The sequence below is a fragment of the Silene latifolia genome, chromosome 6 (genome assembly GCF_048544455.1).
Source record: "Silene latifolia isolate original U9 population chromosome 6, ASM4854445v1, whole genome shotgun sequence".
NCBI lineage: Eukaryota > Viridiplantae > Streptophyta > Magnoliopsida > Caryophyllales > Caryophyllaceae > Silene > Silene latifolia.
The window spans coordinates 66,448,842-66,471,403 of NC_133531.1; the positions used below are offsets into that span (position 1 = coordinate 66,448,842).

Here is a 22,562-nt window from a genome sequence, read left to right on the forward strand (position 1 = left end):
TGGGATTGTCTTGACGAAGACTTCTTTTATAAACCGGGGTGTTACAAAGTGGTATCAGAGCCAGGTTCCTCAGGCCTAAACCAATGAGCCCAATGAACATAGGATGTGTCTAAATAAAATGAATCCCGGGATAGAACTGTTAGGAGCACACTACGGTAAGGTATGAGTTAGGGGCCCCCTCACACCGAACCTGTGGCCCTCTCAGTTGACCGGAAACCATGAGTGTATACGAGAGAAAGGGTAGAATAGTTGCTTGAGGATGAGCATGAAATTCGAATATCGTTGCCTAAGTGTTGATTGATTGATACATTGATTATTGCAGGACAACGCTACGGTAAGTAATTTGTATGAATGATGTGTTGATAGCACTACTAGGACTAAGTAATATGCGGTTATGTGATCCCAAAGCCATGCTAGTATAGTATTGTGATAGTAATTAGAAACACTATCGAATTGCATGTTTATAGTCATAACAATCGTGAGTTAGATATACGGAGTAAGATCGAGATGCGAAGGGATTCTATGGGATAGATGGTTATGTAAGTACAGTGTGAGATTTAAGTTAGGATGAGTTAGTATCGATAGTATGGTGGTAAGAATTTGAAACATAGAAAATGAATGACTTAGTGATAAAACTCGTTTTGGTTGATGTTACTCTTAAAATTGACCTTACTGCCATTTCTTTTCTGATTATTGCCTATAGATAAAAATTTTACGAGAGATAGCCCCATGAGTTAGTGTTCATTTGACGTTGGTTTCATGCTTATATGATATACGGATTAGGAGTAATAAATATTTTAGTAAGCTGTGGTTAGGAAGTTTCTGTGCAGTGATGCTTGACCAATGATTTTGTAAAAATCCTCATTTAAATTCTATTAATAATTTTCGCATAATTCCAACTCCACCGATCGTAAAATTCGCATATGTTTTCAAATTAATAAGCCACGAAAAATCTTGATGTCTCAATATTAAATAATAGGTTTTGCAAACTGACCCAAGTTTTGGACCAATTGTTGTCACATGTTTGATTGGACCAACTGAGTTGTAAAATTCTTTAAAAATGGAATTCTTGTGCTTTAAACCTAATTGTTTTTCCCTGTGTTTTGAACTCACCGTGTTTTGTAAAAGTAATATGAATCAAGTTTTAATCGAACAGTTATTTATTCGTGATTTTTGGAAAGGTACAACGTAAACCAAAACGTTTAAAATGTGTATTCTAGGTTGAGTTTTCACACAATTGTTTGGTTAATTCATGAGCTTTACTAATGTGAATTTATAATGTTTTATATGACGGTAGTAACACGCATGTTCAGTAGTTATGTATCTTAACAAGTGATAAAATTAAAACTTAGTTGATAACATTGTTGGCATGATAGTATGAGTAAAATTGGACAGGTTAATTTGATTTTAATCGAGGGTGAAATGTTTATAAGAGTCCAGTTGTTTGCATATTTTATATACATTTGGCATGTTGTAATATCTCTGGTGTGTTCATCATAACATTTGCATAGTGGTCGGATATATATAAATATAAAACAATATTGTCATATCTTTGTAAGTTGATGGCGTTAAAAGTTAATTGATTGTTCTAATATACTCGCATGAATAATTATAATAATTATGTCTAAATGTTCCCACATGTAGGATGTCATCTGAGTTCTAAGGTCCTTTATGTGAGTCTGTGTACCTATAGTTATACCTATTGATTTCATTGCATTAAATTATTTCAGTTGAACCTAAAACCTATAACATGATAATAAACAGTGTCGTTATTCCTTAGTAAATATGATCGTTATTACATTGTCATAAAATGCTAACGTGATTCTTGCAATTGTAGCACGACAATTGACATATCTATATTCTCGAGTCGTTACTATCAATTATATTTTTAATAAAGATTGTTTATGATAACTATGTTGACAATTATAATGGGATAACCCTTTGATGATTCACATGGTATGCATTGGTTCCAATGATAGTCGTTCATTAGTAAAGATAGGACTGAAATGAATAAGATGAACCTGTAAATTACGATATAAGAGTCGACACCTAAGCTTGTTTTGTTTAAAGGAATTGAATTAAGTTTATCTGATTTTGAGTTTCGTAGTAAGCTGTAAATGAATTCTATGACGGCCCTGTTATAAGATTTATGTTAGGAAAATTATTCACCGTCCCGTAAGAAAGTAAAAGTTTTGAAAATGAAGTTAAATTGTGTCGTATGAGTATAAATTCGGAATGAGATTTCCAGCCAGTGTCTGGTTGTATGTGTCCATGATAATTGCTAGTCTGGAGGAATGAAACTAGAACGAAGTCACAAGTAGTGGGTTAATTTAGTCATGTTGTTCATTCATGTAGCGAATTGGTGGGTGTGGTTAATTACGAATGTCCAAACGGGAAATGTAACGAGGTGATTTAAGTGAGTTGTGTGTCAACATGGTACGTTAATATTAGCATGACAGGTAACGAATATTTGTAAAATTGGTGTAGTTAAATACATTAATCTTTTATGCCATTGTGTTGGGTGCAGTTTAAATATATTTAATACCAAGAACGAAATTTTATGTATGATAGTCTTGTATGTTAACTTCCCAATATCGCTGTTTACTCGCTTGTTTGACTCGACCAATAAGTTTGTAAAATTTGTCAATCAAGGTGCTTTCGTCAATTATGAATAAATACCAAACCCTTTTGTTGTGAGGATTAAAATATTTCTAGGATGATAAGTATTGCGAAACTGGTTGTCTTCATTTTATCGGCGATTCTGTGTCTTGACCTAAATCTGTACAATTAAGTAAAGGAAAGTCAGACTGGACCTATTAGGCTATAAATTTTCATAAATCGATTTATCAAGTGTTGACCCTAATTCTTTTCTGATATTGATTGATTCCCTATGTTTCAAAGGTATAAGATTACGATAATTGGTGAAATGAATAAGTACTAATGATTTTTACTGATAACGGTAGCCTCCTTGAGAGAACTTGTATGTTGATTATCATTGATAGGGATTAGTTAACTTGAGCGTGAGTTGAGAATCTTTTATCCTCTTTCAGTGGTCGGCAGTCGTTTGAGAACTTTGTTATAATAATGAAGGTTACGAGGACGTAACCATGTTTCTAGTCGGGTAGGATTGTAAAATCTTAAGGTTTATGTTACACTTGTTTGTAGATCGTAGTCTTGACCAAGTTAATATTTCGTTGTGGGGTACCTATACAAATGAGTTCTATATGTTTTGGTTCCTACTACATTAGATTGGTTGATGTGTAAAAGAGAGTATAATTAAACTACTGGTATTGAGTTATGAGTTGTGGGGCCTTTGTGCCGAGTTACATTGCGGTCCAGTGAGACCATGGTGATTGAGTTATTTGAGTTTGAGATCGGAATTTAGTTGGAAGATGACGGTGTTCTCAGATGAATATTTAGTTGTTATACATTTGTGTTCTCGGGTAGTTAGTGGTCGTAGTTAGTTGGGTTAAGTAAAGACGAGTTAAACTTCGGGACGAAGTTTATTTTTAGGAGGGCAGAATGTAACATTTCATATTTGTCATGTTTAATTGATGTGTCAAAAGTACGTGTTAACCGTGTTAGAAATGCGTGACGTCCGTAAGTACGATATGCAACACCCTTCTGAGGTTTGAGTACGGGAGCGAACTTCGGGACGAAGTTCATTTTAAGGGGGGAAGACTGTAATACCCCGTATTTTTATATAATTAATTAAACGGATATTATTATATATCAATTATCATACATTTTATATCACTACTTATATCGGGTTATTTGTTGAGTCGATAATTACATTCAACTATCGTAAGTTAAATTGAGACGGATTTATATGGAAGTCGAAAGGTGAGCTGACCCATGTAAGCTGGCTCAATAACTGTCCAGCCCATTTAACCCTAAACCCTAACCCTAACCCTAACCCTAACCCTAATAATACCCTAACCAACCCGCCTCCCTCACTACACACTCCCTCATCCCGCCTCCCTTCTTTCTCAACACCAAATCTCAACCTTTCACGGATAGAGAGAGAGAGAGAGTGGCTAAGAGTGTTGACGGCACAGCAAGGAAGGCCTTAGGCCGTTCGTCGACGACTGTGGGTGGCCGTGGTGGCTGCTGTGGCGGCAGGAAAATGGTAAGAACAACCTCCTCCTCTGTTTTGTTTTTCTGTCGAGTTGTTGGTCATGGGTTTCGTGTCTTATAGAGGTGTTAATGGTGGTTGTTGACGGGGTAGGGGAAATGGGTGATTAGTGACGAGTGTTGTGGTGGTGGTTATGGTGGTTTTGGGCGGTGGAAATGGCGGCAGGAGGTGTTGTCGACAGGGGTTGACACACGGGTTAACTTGCGGGTTTTCAGGCGAGTTTAGAGGGGTAAGGTTTGGGTGGCACCACCGTGGACTAGGGGGAGGTCGAAACGGTGGTGTTGTGGTGTATGGGTGCGTGGGCTGACGGCGAGCATAGCCGTGGTGGTTTGACAGGAGTTTAGTGATGGTTGCGGTGGTGGTGAGAGGAGAAACAGAGGCGTTTGGGTGAGGAACGGTGGGAACCAAGCCAGTTGACGGCCTGGGTTTGACTCGCCGGCGGCAGTCGACCCCAGTGGGGATGGCCGTTGGTGGCTGGGGCAGAGTGGGGGTTTGGTCAGGTGGTTGTCGCGGTGGTGAGGTGGCGCGTGGGAGTGCGGGGGTGCGTGTGAAGGGACGTGGTTGATGACGGGTTGTGTTTGTTTTGGAAACGGGTTTTTCATAGTTTAAATCGTTATAATTCGTTAATTGGTCGTATACTTAATTAATTAATTTAATTCCCGAGCCTTCTAAATAATTTATTCAATTTAATCCCCGAGATATTTAATATAATTAGAGACGGGTTTGAGTCGGGATTATTTGAGTTGTTTAAGGATTGATTCGGGTATTTCTAAATCGTATAATTCGTTTAATCTTTATTTATCATATTAGTTATTTAATTTAAATCCCGAGTCATTTAAATAAATTATTCCCGAGACATTTAATAATTTAAGTCGGGTTTTGAGTCGGGTTTGTTAAAAGAGAAAAGTCACTATATCGGGAAAGTTTCCATTTTAAGAAATTCTACTTTAGTAACTGTCTAGTTTGGGAAGTTGGGTCAAATACTAATCGGGTTATTTTAGCTATCAGTTGGGCATAAGTTTGGTGTCGGGATTGTATTTCGGGAAAACTTCTATTCTGGGAGATTGCTATATTTAGTAGTTAGTAATTATACATATTATAATTGTTTTAGGTGACGGATTCGTGAAGGATCGATAATCAGATTCGTTGCTTTATTTCTGGACTGCTTAACTGCTTAATTGGATTTGCTGGCACTTTGAGGTAGGGAAATACACTTGTCCTATTATCGTTGTTGTTGAATTGTGTTGACTTAATTTCTGGTTGTTGATTTAAGTACGATTTATATATACGGAAGGTGATTGACTGAATTGATCATATTGAGTATGATATCGCAACATCGGGTAACTGGCATGATTTTATGATTTATCAGTTCATTATATATATATATATATATATATATATATATATATATATATATATATATATATATATATTGTGTTGCATTCATTTCTTTTGAGCATTCATATGCATTGGAGATGGAGGATGTTGTGGTGATGTGGTGCGGTGATGATGATGTTGTGATAAGGCCCGGGCGGGTTCTGCGGGACTTGCCCTGGTGTCCTCAAATGGTGGTGCGGATCGACTTCGGTCGATATATAGTCTACCGGGGGATCGGTATGGTGGGCGTTCGGGGTATGAGATGTGTGTGATGAGTTGAGATGGAGATGGAGGTGACGGAGTATCATGCATATCATATTTTATTGTTTTATTGTTTTCCCTACTCAACCTCGTGGTTGACCCTGTGTATTCGTGAACACATGTGATGAACCGTTTTATGGGGAGCGGACTTGTGGGTTTAAGAGATAGGACGGGAGCTTGATGGGCGTGAGACACCTGGATCGACGACTTAGTAGCTAGATCATCATCTAGAAGACTTTCACTTTTATTTATGTCAGTTCTTGTAATTTGAGTTGAAAAGAGGATTTGTAATAATTAAGTTAAAATATTATATAAATTGCCTTGGAGTTTAATTTGTTATTCACTACCTCGGGAAACCGAGATGGTAACAGTCCGTTTTATTTGGGATTGTCTTGACGAAGACTTCTTTTATAAACCGGGGTGTTACAGGTGCGATGGTGGTAGAAGTGGTAGTCAAATGAGGTAAGGAAAAGGTAGGGAAAGGGAATTCCATATTTATTTTTTTTGGGGGGGGGGGGGATGAAACAAACAACATCAAAGGGAATGAGGGTTTTGATTCCTTTTCTTTTCCTGAATACTATCCCTAATCAAATGCCCCATTAAATTTTTAAGATGGAGGGATCTTTTATTTTTCACACTAAAAGTTTTTAGCGATAAATTAACATAAAGGTATTTTGTATTTTAAAGTACATCTCATTTTTTATTATGGAGGGAAATCAGAAAACTTTGATATTTTTGCAATAAAATTTTCGGCATGTGAAATAAGTAGGGTAGTTTAGTATAATAATATTTCAACCCTTAACTTTAGTTACTTTTTGTACTTTTACCACTTTTATTTTATAAATCTTATACAAAAAAAACATATGAAATTCATAAAAGGATGTAATTAACTTAGTTATAATGTTTTATCCTATGTCTAATTATTTGTTTAAATATGATTAAATTATCTTTTTGTAGATACCTGTATCCGTCGATATTGGAATTTACAGAAATCCCGACAAAACACCCGATGATGATAGGACACATGTTTACTTACACCGCTTGTTAGCGGATTTCGTTTAGTGATGTGCGAGACAAGCGTTATTTGACAGTTTTATAATTTAAATGAAATTTAAATTATTTTGAAATAAATGAAACTTATTTCATCGGTTTTCATATTTTCAAGTTTATTTAAAATTTAAACTTTTATAATTTATTTGAAAAATGAATTATCGTTCAAAGTTTTTATTTAAATTTATTTTAAATGAGATTGTGATGGTTTTTCGTGTTTTTATCGCTTTATTTAATTTGAAAAATTAGATTTTTCAAGCGGTTTTTAACTCGATTTTTAGACGGTTTTAAGCTCGTTTTTTGGACGGATTTTGGCACGATTCTTGAGGCTTGCTTTGACCCATCCCCCATCTCCACACGTCCCGGGTTCGAACCCCACTACCACCTCTTTTTCCCTCCCCCTTTTCCACCCCAAAACCCGCATACATAACTCCCCTTCCCCATTTTTTGCCCGAGCCCAACACCAACCAAAACACCACCCAAACACCCACCCTTACCCATCAACCCAACACTCTCACCTGACCCATAACCCAACACTCCCACTTGACCCAAACCCACGTCCAAAAACCTGTACCCAACCCGCACCCGAGCCCCTGTTTTGCCGCATCAAAACAGGGTGCAAACCCGAGCTCCTTTCGAGCTCAATCCAACCCTACTCCTTCCCTACCTTTACTTGCTTGCTCTCCAAGCATAGGAGATATTTTTCACCTCCCATAAACAGCTCACAATCTCCATAAAACCAAAACACAATCTTCAATTCCTATCCTTTCCATAACCACCATATCCACCTCCACCTTCCATATCTTTTCCAACTCTCTTCCTCCTTCCACAAGACAACCATATACCAGCCAAATGACCTAACCCTAGCTCCCCTACCCCGTTTCCTATATAAACCAAGCCTCACACTCCAAAAAACAGGACGGAAAAAGAGCATACACACATACACGGTTTTGAGAGCTCGAAACCCTAAGCAAACCTTCATCAACCTCACGTAAAAAGCTTCCTCAAACTCCTCTCATACCCAGAAAAAAAGTACAAGGTTCATACAAAGGATTAGACAAGCATTAGAGCACCGATTTGCTCTCTTGTTTGTGTTCTCCCGCGTTTTGGACAGCTACTATTTTCGTCCATTTATATTTGTTTTAAATTCGTTTTTACTTCTATTTCTTGCTAAATTTTGAATATTTGTCCTTCAAGGATTCCAGAACATCTTTCGGATTTAGATTTGAGCAAGAAAAGAAGTCACAATCTTTATTTGAAAATTGTTGTACGAAGTACAACATAAATCGTGTTTTCAAACTCGTGTGGACAGCACCTGTTTTCGTTCGTTTTTAATTAATTCAAAGTCCTTTTACTTCATTTTTTTGCTAAAGTTCGAATCTTTGGAGTCTAAGGATTCCAGAACATCTTTCGGATTCAGATTTGAGTAAGAAACGAAATTACAATCTTCGTTTGAAGATCGTCGCACGAAGTGCCTTTTTTCGCGAGAAAGTTTATTTTCGAAATTATTTTCGTTAAATTGTTTCAAAGTTTGTTTTACAATCGTCGAAGACACGCCTTCTAAGCAAAGCTTGCATACGGGATCCCGAGTGGTGTTCAAGTCTACATGTAAGTTGAGGGTGCACAAAATCTCGTCTCTCCTTCCTTACACTCGTGTGGTACACGACCATGTGGCCTTTCTATTTCGTTTTTTTATTGTCTTTTAATTATCGTTTCATTAGTTAATTTTACATAATTATGATGCTTAATGATGGATTAATTGCTCTTTAGAATAGATAGTATGTTAATCATGTTTGTTTTATTTTACGACGATAACATGTTTATTAGAATGATTATATGTTTAGTTTATAAAACGAAACAATTTGTTAATAGTATGATGATAACATGTTTTAAATCAATTAAAATGAAATTTTAATTAGTTTAATTCGATTTCATATGTTTAATGTTTTAATTACGAAATAATTAGTTTGTTTCACATGTTTAAGTGTTTTGGTTTAATTTTAATTATGAAATAATTATATTAAATCGCATGTTTAATTGATTAATGACGCTTGTATGTTTATTTGTATCATTATCAATTGTTAAATTTTAAACTTGGCCTAATTAATATGTAGAAAGCATGTTAATGAATTAGACATTCATAGGTCATACAAAACCGACATAGGATTTTAAATGAACTTCTTTAAAGAACTTAATGAATTCATCTTTTCTATGACGATTTCTCGCTAGTTGAATTGCGCATGCTTAGCATCTGATTCATTGCACTCGATAACTAGAATAGTCAACGTTGACCATCCCCTTAGGTTGTGTGTATGGCCGTGTTTTGCCTCGGTTTTCGTGCCGAGTTTGTTTCGTTTTTATTTTGCTTTATTTAATTACTAGTATTAGTGCCCGGCTTCGCCCGGGCTACCTCTACTTACCATTAAATTTTCTTTTCATTAAATAAAATTACTTAAAGTTGCATAACCCAGAAATTTATCATTAATATATTTTTGTATGACATATCCTAAAATTACGATTAAATAAATTTTGAGACAAATTCACTACTCCCGCTATTAATATTTTACTTTTATTAATGGAACAATAGTAATAACATTTCACTACTTGCCCGTAATCATTGTTACTTTCACTACTCCCGTAATAATTATTATTCTTGTCCTCGCCGCATTAATATTGATAATTTCACTACTCCCGACTTTCACTATCGCATTAATTAATATTGATTATTTCACAATTCCGTTGTTGTTTCTACCACTTTCACTAATCTCGCTGATAAAATTGTTAATTTTACTATTCAAATGAGTGATTACTATCATATAATCATGTCCAATGTTACTACAATTCTTTTCTTTACTGACGAAATTACTTTTACTACTTAGGCATGTAATTTTAAGAGAATTATATATTTATATAAATATATTACATATATGCATTCAATCAAATCGAAAGAATTATGCAATAATATATTTTTGTATGTTAAATAATTAACATTTCTATACATATAATAAACTATAAAATTTAATAAAATTGCATAGATTTTAAATTTAATATATAATTTTATGATGATAATAATTAATACCATAAGTGTACATGCTTATACTAATTAATTATTTTATTTTAAGAAAATTGACCATCTTCTAGTTTTTTATAAATATTTAGGAAAGTTACCAAACATTTTTTTTCTTTCCTTGAAATTGACCATCTAAATTAATTATTTTATTTTAAGGAATATGACCATGATTTAGTCTCTTACAAATGTTTAGGAAAATTACCAAGCTTCTATATAATTTAGTTTAAACCCAAACTATATAATATTTGCATTGAGATCCCTTAATCGGGTCCATCACACGGTGCTAGTGATTTAAAACTATATAGTATAATTAATTTGTATAACTTTCTTTAATTACATTGAAGTCCCTTGGTTTCTGGAATTAATATATAGTATTGATTGCGGTTTTATTTCAATTGTTATTGTTATTTAATCGTTGTAATTATTGTAATTTAATTCAAGTAATATAATTTGTGCTTTAAAATATGGGTCTAGTTAGTCCTTTATTTTTTGAGTCAAAATGATTTACAAAACCTTTGTTTTAATTGGTTAAATTGAAGTATTTAATTAATTAAAGCAAAGTGGGTGCGCAAAACAATGATGAGGCTAAGGACGAAGTCTATGTGAGTCGTGGCCTCATCATTAGCACGGTCTTCAAGGCCTAGATAGGCGTGTCGGTCGTGTGTCGTGTGTCATGTTTTAGCAATTGTATTTAGATCGAGTTGTATCTTTAATTCAATTGTTTGCAAATCGAGTCGACGAGAACGTCCGGGTTATAATAGGTAGATCCCCAACGGCTCCTCCATTCTCATCTAAGCCATGTTTTTGAATGCTTGTTAGCGTAGTTCAAATCAACCTCACATGCTAAATCACTTGGACAAAGTAGATTAGATGCATTAAACGATTAGAAACCAAGCTCACATGTTAGGATCAAAACGGCGTTTGCATTCTCTTACAACGAATCATAGTCTTGTCCAATTAGTCATCGTAGTCCTTAGTAGAGGTCGTTATTGCAATGGGCGGGGGTGGGTGTTTTATTAACGAACTTCCCATCACGTACTTTCAACAGCAAACTCAAATCTCATTTATGGTTCCCAAATTTCCTTAAATTTAGTGGCGACTCTAAACGATTTTCAAACCCGTGGATAATCCGAATCCCCACGTCCACACAATAAAAGATAAAACACTTTATTAATGAAAAAACGGTTGTAAGCTAGTATTTGTGTTATTGTTGTAACTTACGTGTGTCGTTAATACAAAACTCTTATAGGAGCTCTCTAAGACAATAATTGAGAGCATCAATTTTTTTTGGATTGATACCTAAGTTCAATAATACTATTATTTATATTCATGAGATCACTTCACCTTATGATAATCTTTTAATGTGGGGCAATTTAACTATTTATAGGTAGTATATTCATCGCACCTACATTATTTTTCAATGTGAGATAAATAATATACTTAAAAGTACACCATACTTTTTGCACCTAATTCGACATCAAACCGGATTAATAATGAAAATTATATAATTAGATTCGTGGTAAAAAAAATGTTATCGTTAGAATATAGATTTCATATCATTTGCACATATTTTAATTATGATAGAAAAAATATAAAAAAAAAACGCAATTACAACATCAATTGAAATGTCAAACCTTTTTTTGACAAATAAACATGATGCGAATTGCAACTTTCTGCAAATACTTGCAAGATGCTATAAATATTAAACTCCTTAGATTTAATTGACAATAGATCAATCGGAAGATGCTGCGTTCTCTTATTTTGGATATTGAAGCATTGAAGCATTTGCCAAATTTGTTGTGAATATTTATTGTCGTCGACCACCACCGCCGGAGTACCGAGGTTTGACCGTTGTCATGGAGTTCGTCTGTTCGACCGATGTACATGGTGCTCGGGTGATTGGGAAGGGTCGAAGGGAGGTTGAGAGCATGAGATGTTTAGTTTTTGGGTTTTTCATTATTTTTCTCTAGGTATGTGTGAGAAATGAGAGGGGTACATTCGGAATAAAGGGGAAATGTGCGGAATTGAGTAAAATGGTGTGCGAGATTTAGCAAGTAAAAAAAAATCGCGTACGTATATTAATAGATAATATAACATTTGTTCATTATTACATCGGGTTTGATGTCAAATTAGGATTTAGTAATTCCTGTGTCGATTTAGCAACTTCAAAAAAAAAAAAAAAAAAAAAAAAAAAAAAAAAAAAAACCTAAAGATAGGGTGGTTGTTCATGAGTTGGGCTTGTGTGTTTGATTTGCTTAGGTTAAATATGGTAATGGCCGCATAATTGAATTGAAGACACACTTAAACACTCGACACACCCAATGTCGTAATTTGTGGGGGCATTCCCTTTTTCCACTCTTCCTTCCTTTTCTTCTTCTTCTCTTCTTCCTCCTCAAATCCGTAACTTTACCTTTCTTTGAACAAGTCTAATTTCCCAAATTATAAGTTAGTAATCTTTTCATTTAACCCTTTAAATCCCCCCCCCCCCCTTTTTTTTTTTCTTTTTAAAGTTTCTGGTATCTGCATATTAATTGAACAAAATTGATTGATGGGGTTTCTGGGTTATCTATATGGATAGATGCAGTATAAGCTAAAAGATTGAATCTTTTTATATGTTCTGTAATATTTTATGCATTCAATGTGTGATTTATGTGATTTAATGTTGTAGGATGTCTGAGCCTTCCAAAGTTATTCATGTCCGCAATGTAGGACAAGAAATTACTGAGGTAATACCTTTTGTTTATTATTACTTTAGATTTTAGATAAGGGTTAGTCTTGCTTATGACCGTCTTAAGCTTAGGACGTAGTTTAGTTAGCGTTAAATGAACCACATCGCAATAACAAGAGGCCATCTTTACTAGTTAAGCTTAAGACGGTCTCGAATGATATTTTGCCCTTAAATAATGAATGATGGTAATTAATTTAGGCTAGTGATATTGATTTATGTTGATGTTGATTGTATTGATTGGAAATTGCAGGGTGATTTACATCAACTGGTTCAGCCGTTTGGGTCTGTCACCAAAGTAGTCATGCTTCGTACCAAGAATCAGGTTAATCTACTTGCGTTTCGGTTTTTAGGTTGATGGGGTTGCCTGTTCGTTCTATGTCATTGTTTAGTTAGATGGGTTTATGAATAGCAATCTGAATGATCAACTGAACTTAGCTAGATTTCGACATGGGATGCTGAAGGGTTAGGATTCCGGAAACCTCAAGTATTTTGCGTATTTTACCTTATATCCGTCTTTTCGAGTTAGGAAATATGAAATCTTATTGATTTTGTATATAGTACTCCCTCCGTCATGGTCATTTGTCCTTTGGTTTTGGCACAAAGACAAGCACAGGGGAGGAGACCATATGGGGGTAGTTTTATCGAGTGACAAGTGGACATTCGGTTATATGGAGGATCAAATTACCATTGAAGAATATTTCCAATATAGAAAGGTAAACAAATGACTGAAACACTCATAAATCTAATAGGTAAACAAATGACTGGGACGGATGTAGTAACTTTTCTTTAAAAAAAAACAATGGGTCATTGTAAATAACGTTTTTTTTTTTTTTTTTAAGTTCACGATACACTGCCGATTGAGGCTACAATAGCAACCTGTGGTAGTGGACTTCTGGCTAATTGAACAAACTAAATTTTTTACCCATGATGGATACAGGCACTCCTCCAAATGCAGGATTTGGCTTCAGCGATCAGTTTGGTGGACTATTTTGCAAATTCGCAGCCCAGTGTCCGGTATTGTTATTTTTCTCGTCCTTAGAATTTGCTTTTGATGATGTTAGAGCATCTACTATAGCAACAAATGGAGAGCGCTTGATTTACTGTCCATTTACTCTCTTTCGTTGGTTAGCAAAAATTATCCTTACATCCACAATGGCAAAACTGTCTCATATGCTCCCCTAATATTTATGTAAACTAAAACCTAAATAATGATTTTGTTCACACTTTTCCATTTGATAATTGATATGGCCCGCTTTTAAGAGCATGTACAATTGTAGATGGAGTGCACTTGTTTTGATCGCCATTCTCACTATCTTTCTTTTGTTAGAAAAATCAAATTCTCACCTACAATAGCAAAACTCTTCTATGTGCACTTCAACTTGAATTTTGATCCCACCTTTTCTACATATACATAAAAATTCAAACGAACTTTTGTTCTCGCATTTCTACTTGTTATGGTTTACTTCAAATGGAGATCTCTTCTCTGTTGCTCCTCCCCAAGAGTAGGTGGAGAACTACACTCCATTTTTAACTTTGGAGAGCACATAAAGAGCATTAATGAGCACCCTATTTTAGGCATTCAGGCAAAGATGTCCAATTTTCGGTTTTCAACAACATGAAGTTTTTTGGAGGGCTCCGTTGTACATGCTCTTAAGATGCTCTTGAGGGAGAGCACATGAAATTATGAAAAATTACTCTTTATTTTTCTACCCGGGGAGCACTTAAAGAGCTTTTATTGTGGGTATAAAACATCTTTTTTTTTTGCTCTTCAACTATGGGAAGCACTTAAAGAGCACTTGAATTACTCCTATGATACATGCTCTTAGTTTTGCTAGCAGCTCTGTTATTGGCCACTTTAGAGCATGTACAATAGGGGCTATCCAAGGAGCTTCAAGTGCTCTCAAAAGGTGGTCCATGTTGTTGGAGAGCAAAAAGTAGTGCTCTTTGCCAACAACTTACTCTTTCATGCTCTCCATGGGTCCGATGGAGTGGTGCTCTCAATGTGCTATTATATCCAGAACAATGGAGAGCTTAGCTTGCTTTCCATTTAAAGTGGGCCCATATCAAGTAGATGTGTGAGACCATAAGTTTTGTAAACTTTATTTTTGAGATTATTTATAAATTGCGTGGCCCAAAGTATACGATAGAGAGCATGTGATAGGGTTGCTATTGTATGTGCTCTTGTACCGGTATTTCCATGTCAGGAGATTGTCCAAAATTGGATTGCATTTAATCTGTTTGTTAGACACTTAATGTGTGCAAGATGTACACTACTTGCATTTTCATTCTATTTTCATGCCTCTTGATGTCAACTTTATAATTTGCTTAGATTGTCAACTTCAATGGTTTGATCCACAAAATGGAGGTTGTCTTTTAAATTAACATTTATTAGTGGAAACAATGGGTGATGATGAGACGAGACAGCTCGCGAGCAGCTCGGTCAAAGCTCGGCTCGGGCATCGAGCTCGCCGAGCTAACGTTGGCTCGGCTCGAAAAGCTCGTGAATGACTCAAACTTATGTAGTTAGATAAAATATTGCTCTTATTTTATAAAAGTATTTATCATGATACGTGGATTTTTAATATTTGATGTTATTTGAAATATGTAGTGTTTTTATTTAATTTTTAAAAATTTATTTGTTCTTTTTGGACTTATTACACGTTTTTACCAACAACTTGCTTATATATTAATACTTGGTTCACTTTTAAGGTATTCCGGATCCTTAAGTTTTACTTCGGTTTTCAAAATCGTTTTCGATTTAAATTCTAAGTTTTTATAAAAGAAATATGGGCTTCAATTTTAAAACCTATAAGTTTACCTTACTTTTATATTATTTTTCACTCCCCTTTTGTTTTTCACTTTTCCTTTTCTATATTTTCGCATTTTGAGGTGTGCGATCACCCATGGACGGTTCTAAAGGATGATTCATGTTAGCCGACCCCAAATCATTTGATGTTGTATTTTATCATGATAATATTTTTGTATCACCATATCAAATGTTCTCATTGATTTGCCTAATATTTTTATATATAACCATCGAATCTTTCTGTTGAAAATATTGAAAGATTAAAATGAAAATTTAAACAGTTATATATATTATATTGAGTTTTGCTTCTTGAGCACAAGCCGAGCAAGGCCAAGCTTGTGCTCGGCTCGGCTCGTTATTACCCGAAGTGGAAGCTCTCCTACATTCTGGTATTTTTTTGGCCCAATACCTTTCTAGTCTAGTTTTTTATTTTCCTTTCATGCCTTCTCAGGGGACGGAATGTGTACATGCAGTTTTCTTCACACCAAGAACTTACAACAGATCAAAACCAGGGACGCAAAAGTGACATGGTGAGTGTAGGAGTCATGATTTATGGATTTTGATTTAAATGGTTAAACAATATCACTCGTGGCATTAGTTCATCGGTCATGGTTGGTATTCAAGTTGTTTGGTCCGATTTGAAGGCCAATAAGATTGTATTTTTGGTAGTACAGCTTTTAGGACATATTACCTAATATATAAATTTTGCTTTCAATCATCTAATACTGAAAGAGGTAAATTACACAGTCGAACTGTGAACTATGTATCATTGTCTCGTCTTTCTAAAAGTTTAAAAACTGTTTTTGGGCGAACACGTAGTTGTGTATTTGATATATTATACTGTCTCCCAGTGTTGGGTCAGTCGTGATACATATTTTGAGTACTTTGTTCTTTCTCATAAACTGTCTTTTATCTCTGAATCTAATTTTGAATTAATGCTCCGCAAAAAGGAAATCGTTCAATTGGGGAGGCTTTATAAATATTTGTTGCATAGAGGTCCACTTAGGATTGCTTTTATCCAAACCTGGCATGTCTAGAATCGTCATGTAGCATGGTGGCTTTGGCTTAGAGTTGCCATTTGGCATGGCCCCATTTGTACTCAAAGAAGGAAAAAAGACATTCTAGATTCCGCCATGTGGCATGGTGACTCCTATAGTTTATTTCAGCCTCAGAGATTTTCCTACGTGGGCCCTAATTCGACAAAAAATTTTAAAACTGACCCAATTCAATAATTTTTTTCAATTTTTTATTTAATAAAAACCCCAAACTCCTAGCTGAAAGAAACAAGAATTATTGTTCAAGGGTATCAAAATCCATTAATATTAGCGAGAGTTTGAATGGCGTGATCACAAAAATTAAGGCTGGCACACACAACTGACAAAGAAATATACTGCATTTTTTTTAATACTTCACCTTTTATACCTCTTTTGTTGGCAGGATGAAGACCCAAATCGTATACTTTTGGTTAGCATTCATAATGTCCTTTACCCCATGACTGCTGAAGTTCTCAATCAAGTGTTTTCTCCTTACGGGTTTGTGGAGAAAATTGTTACATTCCAGAAGTCAGCAGGTTAGCTCTCAGACCCACATATCTCTGTGTTTGCTTAGAGATATTGTCACTTTACAACACTATCTTGTGATCCTCTCTAATGGCACTTCAAGAATTGAGAAATAGAGTAGAACTAGTTGACTTTAAGTGTTCTATCCAAGGTACAAATTGACGAAAAGCATGATCAACTGCATAAGTATATATGTAAACTGATTAACATCAGACTGTCCTTGTGGCTGAGAATAATTAAATAACAAACATATCAGAAGTATATGGGAATATTATCTTTGACTCTGTTTCAATGTTTCTGTAGGTTTTCAAGCTCTTATTCAGTTTCAGACACGCCAAAGTGCTACGGCTGCAATGAGTGCTCTTCATGTCTGCGTCTATGTTAATTATTGTAATACTTCAATGTATTTTGTGCATAACAAGGTATCTAATACTGCACACTTTTCAGGGAAGAAATATTTATGATGGTTGTTGTCAGTTAGATATACAATACTCAAAGTAAGAGCCTCTACTTTATTTCTTGTCGTCTTTAAATTCTGGTTTAAAAAACATTGTGTATGATGTTTGTCTTATTCATGTCATTTTCCTTAATGTTGTAGCCTTACAGAGTTGCAAGTGAACTACAATAATGATCGATCCAGGTGTGTTGATGTGGAAAATGTCACTTTTATTTTCATTTTATGAAATAGCTTTTATACCCAAATTATTCCTAATAAAGCAAATGCAAAAAGTTAACATGTATCATGTATGCCACATTGCTGTAAATAGGCAGTGTTCTGGTTATGGTTTGGACATGAAACTTTGAGCTTGTTCTTCACAGCTGTAAGTCTGAAAAAAAAATAGTTACCAGACTGATTTGCAAAGAGGATATGAAATCCTTGTGAACGGTGTTAAGTCTCGGGTTGAGACTTGATCTTGTAAGCGGTTGTTGCGGCCTGCGGGACCTTTGTTGTTGTGCGATTAATGCAGCTGATACTGCCTTACAAGGCAGTCACAGTAACCTTTTCAGTTGCAATGTGGTGTCAGTCTGAGATTTAGTACCATGGCTGTAGGGATTTGTTTGATTGTTATTCATTTCCTCTAATTTCAGAGATTTTACAAACCCAGATCTGCCTACGGAACAGAGAGGCAGAAGTTCACAAGTATGTTTATTTTCTCATTTTTCTCATTTGCTTTTTTATAGTGTAGTTATTTCTCATTGCCATGCTATTCATCATAATAGAAGGCTGTCGATTTCTCACGTGATATATAATTTTCGAGGGTGGGAAATGGGATAACAGGGATTTCTTGATACAACATTGTGCATACAATAACTGAGCCTATTCCTTAGTTTAACCCGTTTGATGCTTGAAGTTTTGTGTGTTTCTTATTCTCTTTTTTACTCTTTTTGGCATCAGTCTGGATATGGAGATGCAGGGGGTGTGTATGGAGCCGGTGGCTCAGGTGCGCAAGTGTAATGATTTTTCATATTATCTACATATATAATTTCCCAGATTTAGGGCTAATTACGTGTTCTCGCTTTTTTTTTTGTAGGATATCAACAGGTTTGTGTTTATTGTGCGAAAGTGTAAAATCAATGGGGTTGTAATTGGTTTCGAGTATTTCAAAGCCTGTCACCAACCTTTTGTAATTATCAGTTTCTAATTGCATGTTTCTAATTTTTATTTCCTTGATGATTATCGGATGGTCTTGTGGTAAGCTGAACTCAATTATAATTGACATAATCCCTTGATTATCTAAATGATGTTAAATTGCTTTTGTATTGATCAAAATTAGCACACCAATGAATTAAGTAATTAAAAAAACCCATCAGCCACCTCTTGTCAATGCCATTGCTACCCCCATCAACCCACTTTAATCGCCACCGCTAAGGCGGTAACTGCGAGACTCACAATTATTCAAGAGAGGAAGAGAGGGTTTGATGTTGTGGGAGGAGCGGAGGTCTTAAGGTTCCTTACATTCCAATTGCTTGCCTCTTATATTAATCCTCCTTACTTCCTCCATTATTTCTGAATTTTGTTACTTGTTTAGCTTTCTTGATCATATATTCATACACCAACCTTATCCAAGTGCCTCAAGGGCTTTCGCAAATGGCAGGGTAGATGGGGGCTAGATGTATACAGTCTTACTCTTGTGGCCATTTCCGAATGACCCGTAAAGAAATCCAGTCACTTTAGTGAGCTTGATTTTTTGTTTCCGCCCTCTTTTATCTGTGGACGTGCTTTAAAGTTTAACCCTTCGTTTTGTGATTGATTGTCACCCTTTTTGATCCCCTTAAGTATGTACTTCATCACAAAAAATCCCTTTAATTGTCTACCTTTTTTTGTTATCTCTTCAGATGGGAAATTCTGCAGCTATGGCGGCATCCGCTGGTGGTCTCCCTCCAGGTGTTAGTGGCATGAATGATAGATGTACTGTTATAGTATCTAATCTAAACCCTGATGTAAGTAATATATGCAACCGGACTGTCAAGTTGATTATCTGTTTTCCCCTCTATCTGATGTTATATCAATTTCCTGACAGAGAATAGATGAAGACAAGCTTTTCAATTTGTTTTCATTGTACGGAAACATCATAAGGATCAAACTTCTTCGAAGTAAACCTGATCATGCCCTTGTAGAAATGTCCGATGGCTTTCAGGCGGAACTGGCTGTCCACTTCTTAAAGGTCTGATCTCCTTGCTGTTTGATGCTCAATTCCATTCAACTAGTCCTCTACCTGAAAATTACTTTCGTTGCTTTAAATTTAAGGAAAAATATCCCGCAAAACCCAAGTTTGACGAGTCTTCCATTTATTCCCAACTTCCCCCATTCCCAAAATAATCCCAAATTTATATCATTTATTCTGAAATTGCACTTTAAACTGAAGTATCTGTCTTTTTCGATAAAAGAAAACGAACCAAAAAAAAACTCGTTGCCCCCAAAAAAAGTAGAATTGACCTGTTTAAGGATAGGAGACGTAGTTTGAAAATGGGCTTAGTAGAAGAGAGACAAAAGGAAGAAGAAAAGGGAGAATCAGCGCCGTTGGTGACTCGGTGTAAGGTGCAATTTCCGAATAGGGGATAGAAACATGGGATTGTTTTGGTAAGGTGGCTAGATAAGGTAACTTTTCCTAAATAAAATTGTTAGATGTTTGGTGTTCTGCGTGTTGATCTGAATGTACACGGTAATACTTGACATGAAGTAGCTCAATGGAGAAATATGATAAAGGGTGCAGATAGGCCATTCGATTCAGGCCTCATCGGTCATTTTCAGGCCAATGGTTGAGTAATTTTGGGTCCTATTAAGGTGTTAGTTATGAAAAATTTAACTGAAATAATCCATTGTTTGACGAGTCTTCCTATAATAATCCCACCTTGTCCCTTTATACGAAGATAATCCTAAGTTTTGGTTTGACTCACGAGAATGGTCTCAGCCATTTCTCCCGAACCTAGTTTTATTTCCATTACTTGGCTAACATAGATGAGTAAAAATTGTCTGATAAGCGACAGCTATTGAAATGAAAACTCACCAAGAGGAAGAAGAGAGAAAGGCTAGATAAAACAACTATTAGTTCGTTTTTTTGTAAGCTTAAGTGATTCAAGAGCTTTGTGATGAGTAAACGTACGTTCGGACGAAGATGGGACTATATTCGTGAACACAAAGCGAAAACTGAGACTTGCTGTATAAGATGAAAGGTGGGATATCATTGGAAGACTCGTTAAACGTCGGATTATTTTCTGCTAAATTTTCCTCTTGTTATTTGTCCCGTAGAAAGAGTAACGTGTAATTTTAAATTAGTCAATTTGGGTTTGTTCAATGATATGCAACGTCTGGCTGTAAAGTTTGCTGTCACTTGTACTCAAGGGTCAAGAGCATGTCAGTCAGAAAATATTTGCTCATCTTTTTCTCCACTTTCTCTGCTAAACTTCAGGGAGCAATGCTGTTAGGGAAACGGCTAGAGGTTAACTATTCCAAGTATTCGAACATCACGCCATCCTCAGAGACTCGTGATTTCCAGAACTCAAACCTAAACCGGTTTAACAGGAATTCGGCCAAGTACTACCGATATTGTTGCTCTCCAACCAAAATGATTCATCTATCAAGTCTCCCAGAAGACGTAACTGAGGATGAAATTGTAGATCTCTTGGAGGAACATGGACCACTTGTAAACACCAAGCTTTTTGAGGCAAATGGCAAAAAGCAAGCCTTGGTCTTATTTGAGGACGAAGAGCAGGCAACCGAAGCGCTCGTCTGTAAGCACGCTACTCCTCTTTCTGGTTCCGTTGTCCGCATTTCTTTCTCCCAATCACACAACACATGATCTTTTCTAGAGGGTTGGAAGTTGGAACATTGTGCTTTTCAGAACACTTGGTCCATTTTCATGGTTGATTTCTCATAATACTCCGTCTCTTTACTATTGTTATTGGCACCAGTGCTTGTAAAACCTCCCTATACTTTGTTGTTTCCTTTGCCTGTTGTCGAAAATTTTTGTGGATCGCCTATTAGTCGTCTTTTGTATTTTGCTGAGTTTATCAGACGTTCTTTTGGGGAATTCATTATCTTTCTGTCTCTCTGTTGGTTTGTATACCCAAGAGTGTAGAACCATCAGTGACTTGAATGGAAGGGAGAATATGTATTCGTATGGAAGATTATACATGTCAGGCGATTTTGATGATCTTAATAGTGTGAAGATCTACCATCATAATTACTGTTGGTTTATAAAGGGTGTTATGACAAATTAATTAACTTTTGTTCTTGATAATAAATTACAATAAGTGAATAATTTTGTATTAGAAAACATTTCTTATGAGTAAAATTAGGCTCTTATTGTAATGTTTGGAGAGATTAGTTTATCATCGGAAATATTTTTATCTTGTACACATGTTTTAATAATATTTTTATCCGTAAGCGTGCATTGTGCGTACCATAGTGTGATTGGATACACGATACGAGCGTGGGACCTGCCACGATCTTCCTAATGCCGAGGGCCGAGGCTTGAAGTGTGTGGCTGAATAGCAATGATAGGTGCCTATGTGCGATGGTATATGAAAATTTTGCGATGGTGCATTTGTGCATCACATGCATTCCATTTTGAACCCCACACTTAAGTCTCACGGGATGGGTAGGAACGGCTAAACATAGAGGCAGAATAATCAATAGAGTAGCAATGATAGGTGCCTATCCTCTCTGGTATTTCATGTAGTTGTTTATGATTTGATGTTAGCAGTTTTTACTGGACGTTTCTTAATGGTTTCAATTTCAAAAGCTTGATTATGAAGGCAAATAATACAGGTTCGAGATGGCCTCATCCCCTACGGTGATGTCTGATTTAAAGTTGCCCAGGATTTAACCCCAGACGTGTTTCATGTTAGTGGTGGTGATGATAGCAGATCACTACCTCTACCATAACCCCTGAGGACTAGGCAGCGTGGTTTGATTATGTTGGAAAACAGTTCACGCATTTGATGTACCCATCCCTTTTAGTAATTGAGCTTACATGTATTTGCTTCTTAGTTTTTAAAGTTTATATGTTAAGTTGTTGACATCAAAACTCAAAATTAACTGAATTTAAATGCATAGTTTTTTAGCAATATTA

General features: G+C 35.7%; 1 protein-coding gene across 1 annotated transcript; it reads left to right on the forward strand.

Moving 5' to 3' along the window:
- Positions 1-12,184: 12,184 nt before the first annotated feature.
- LOC141586841 (polypyrimidine tract-binding protein homolog 3-like) lies at positions 12,185-21,535 on the forward strand. The gene is made up of 14 exons (XM_074408226.1): positions 12,185-12,338; positions 12,562-12,619; positions 12,872-12,943; positions 13,559-13,635; positions 15,879-15,957; positions 16,865-16,997; positions 17,290-17,354; positions 17,434-17,483; positions 17,585-17,626; positions 18,076-18,127; positions 18,383-18,436; positions 19,324-19,428; positions 19,509-19,652; positions 20,898-21,535. Exons 2-14 carry the CDS (start codon positions 12,563-12,565, stop codon positions 21,285-21,287), a joined length of 1,320 nt encoding a protein of 439 aa, XP_074264327.1. The 5' UTR covers positions 12,185-12,338; position 12,562; the 3' UTR covers positions 21,288-21,535.
- Positions 21,536-22,562: the final 1,027 nt, after the last annotated feature.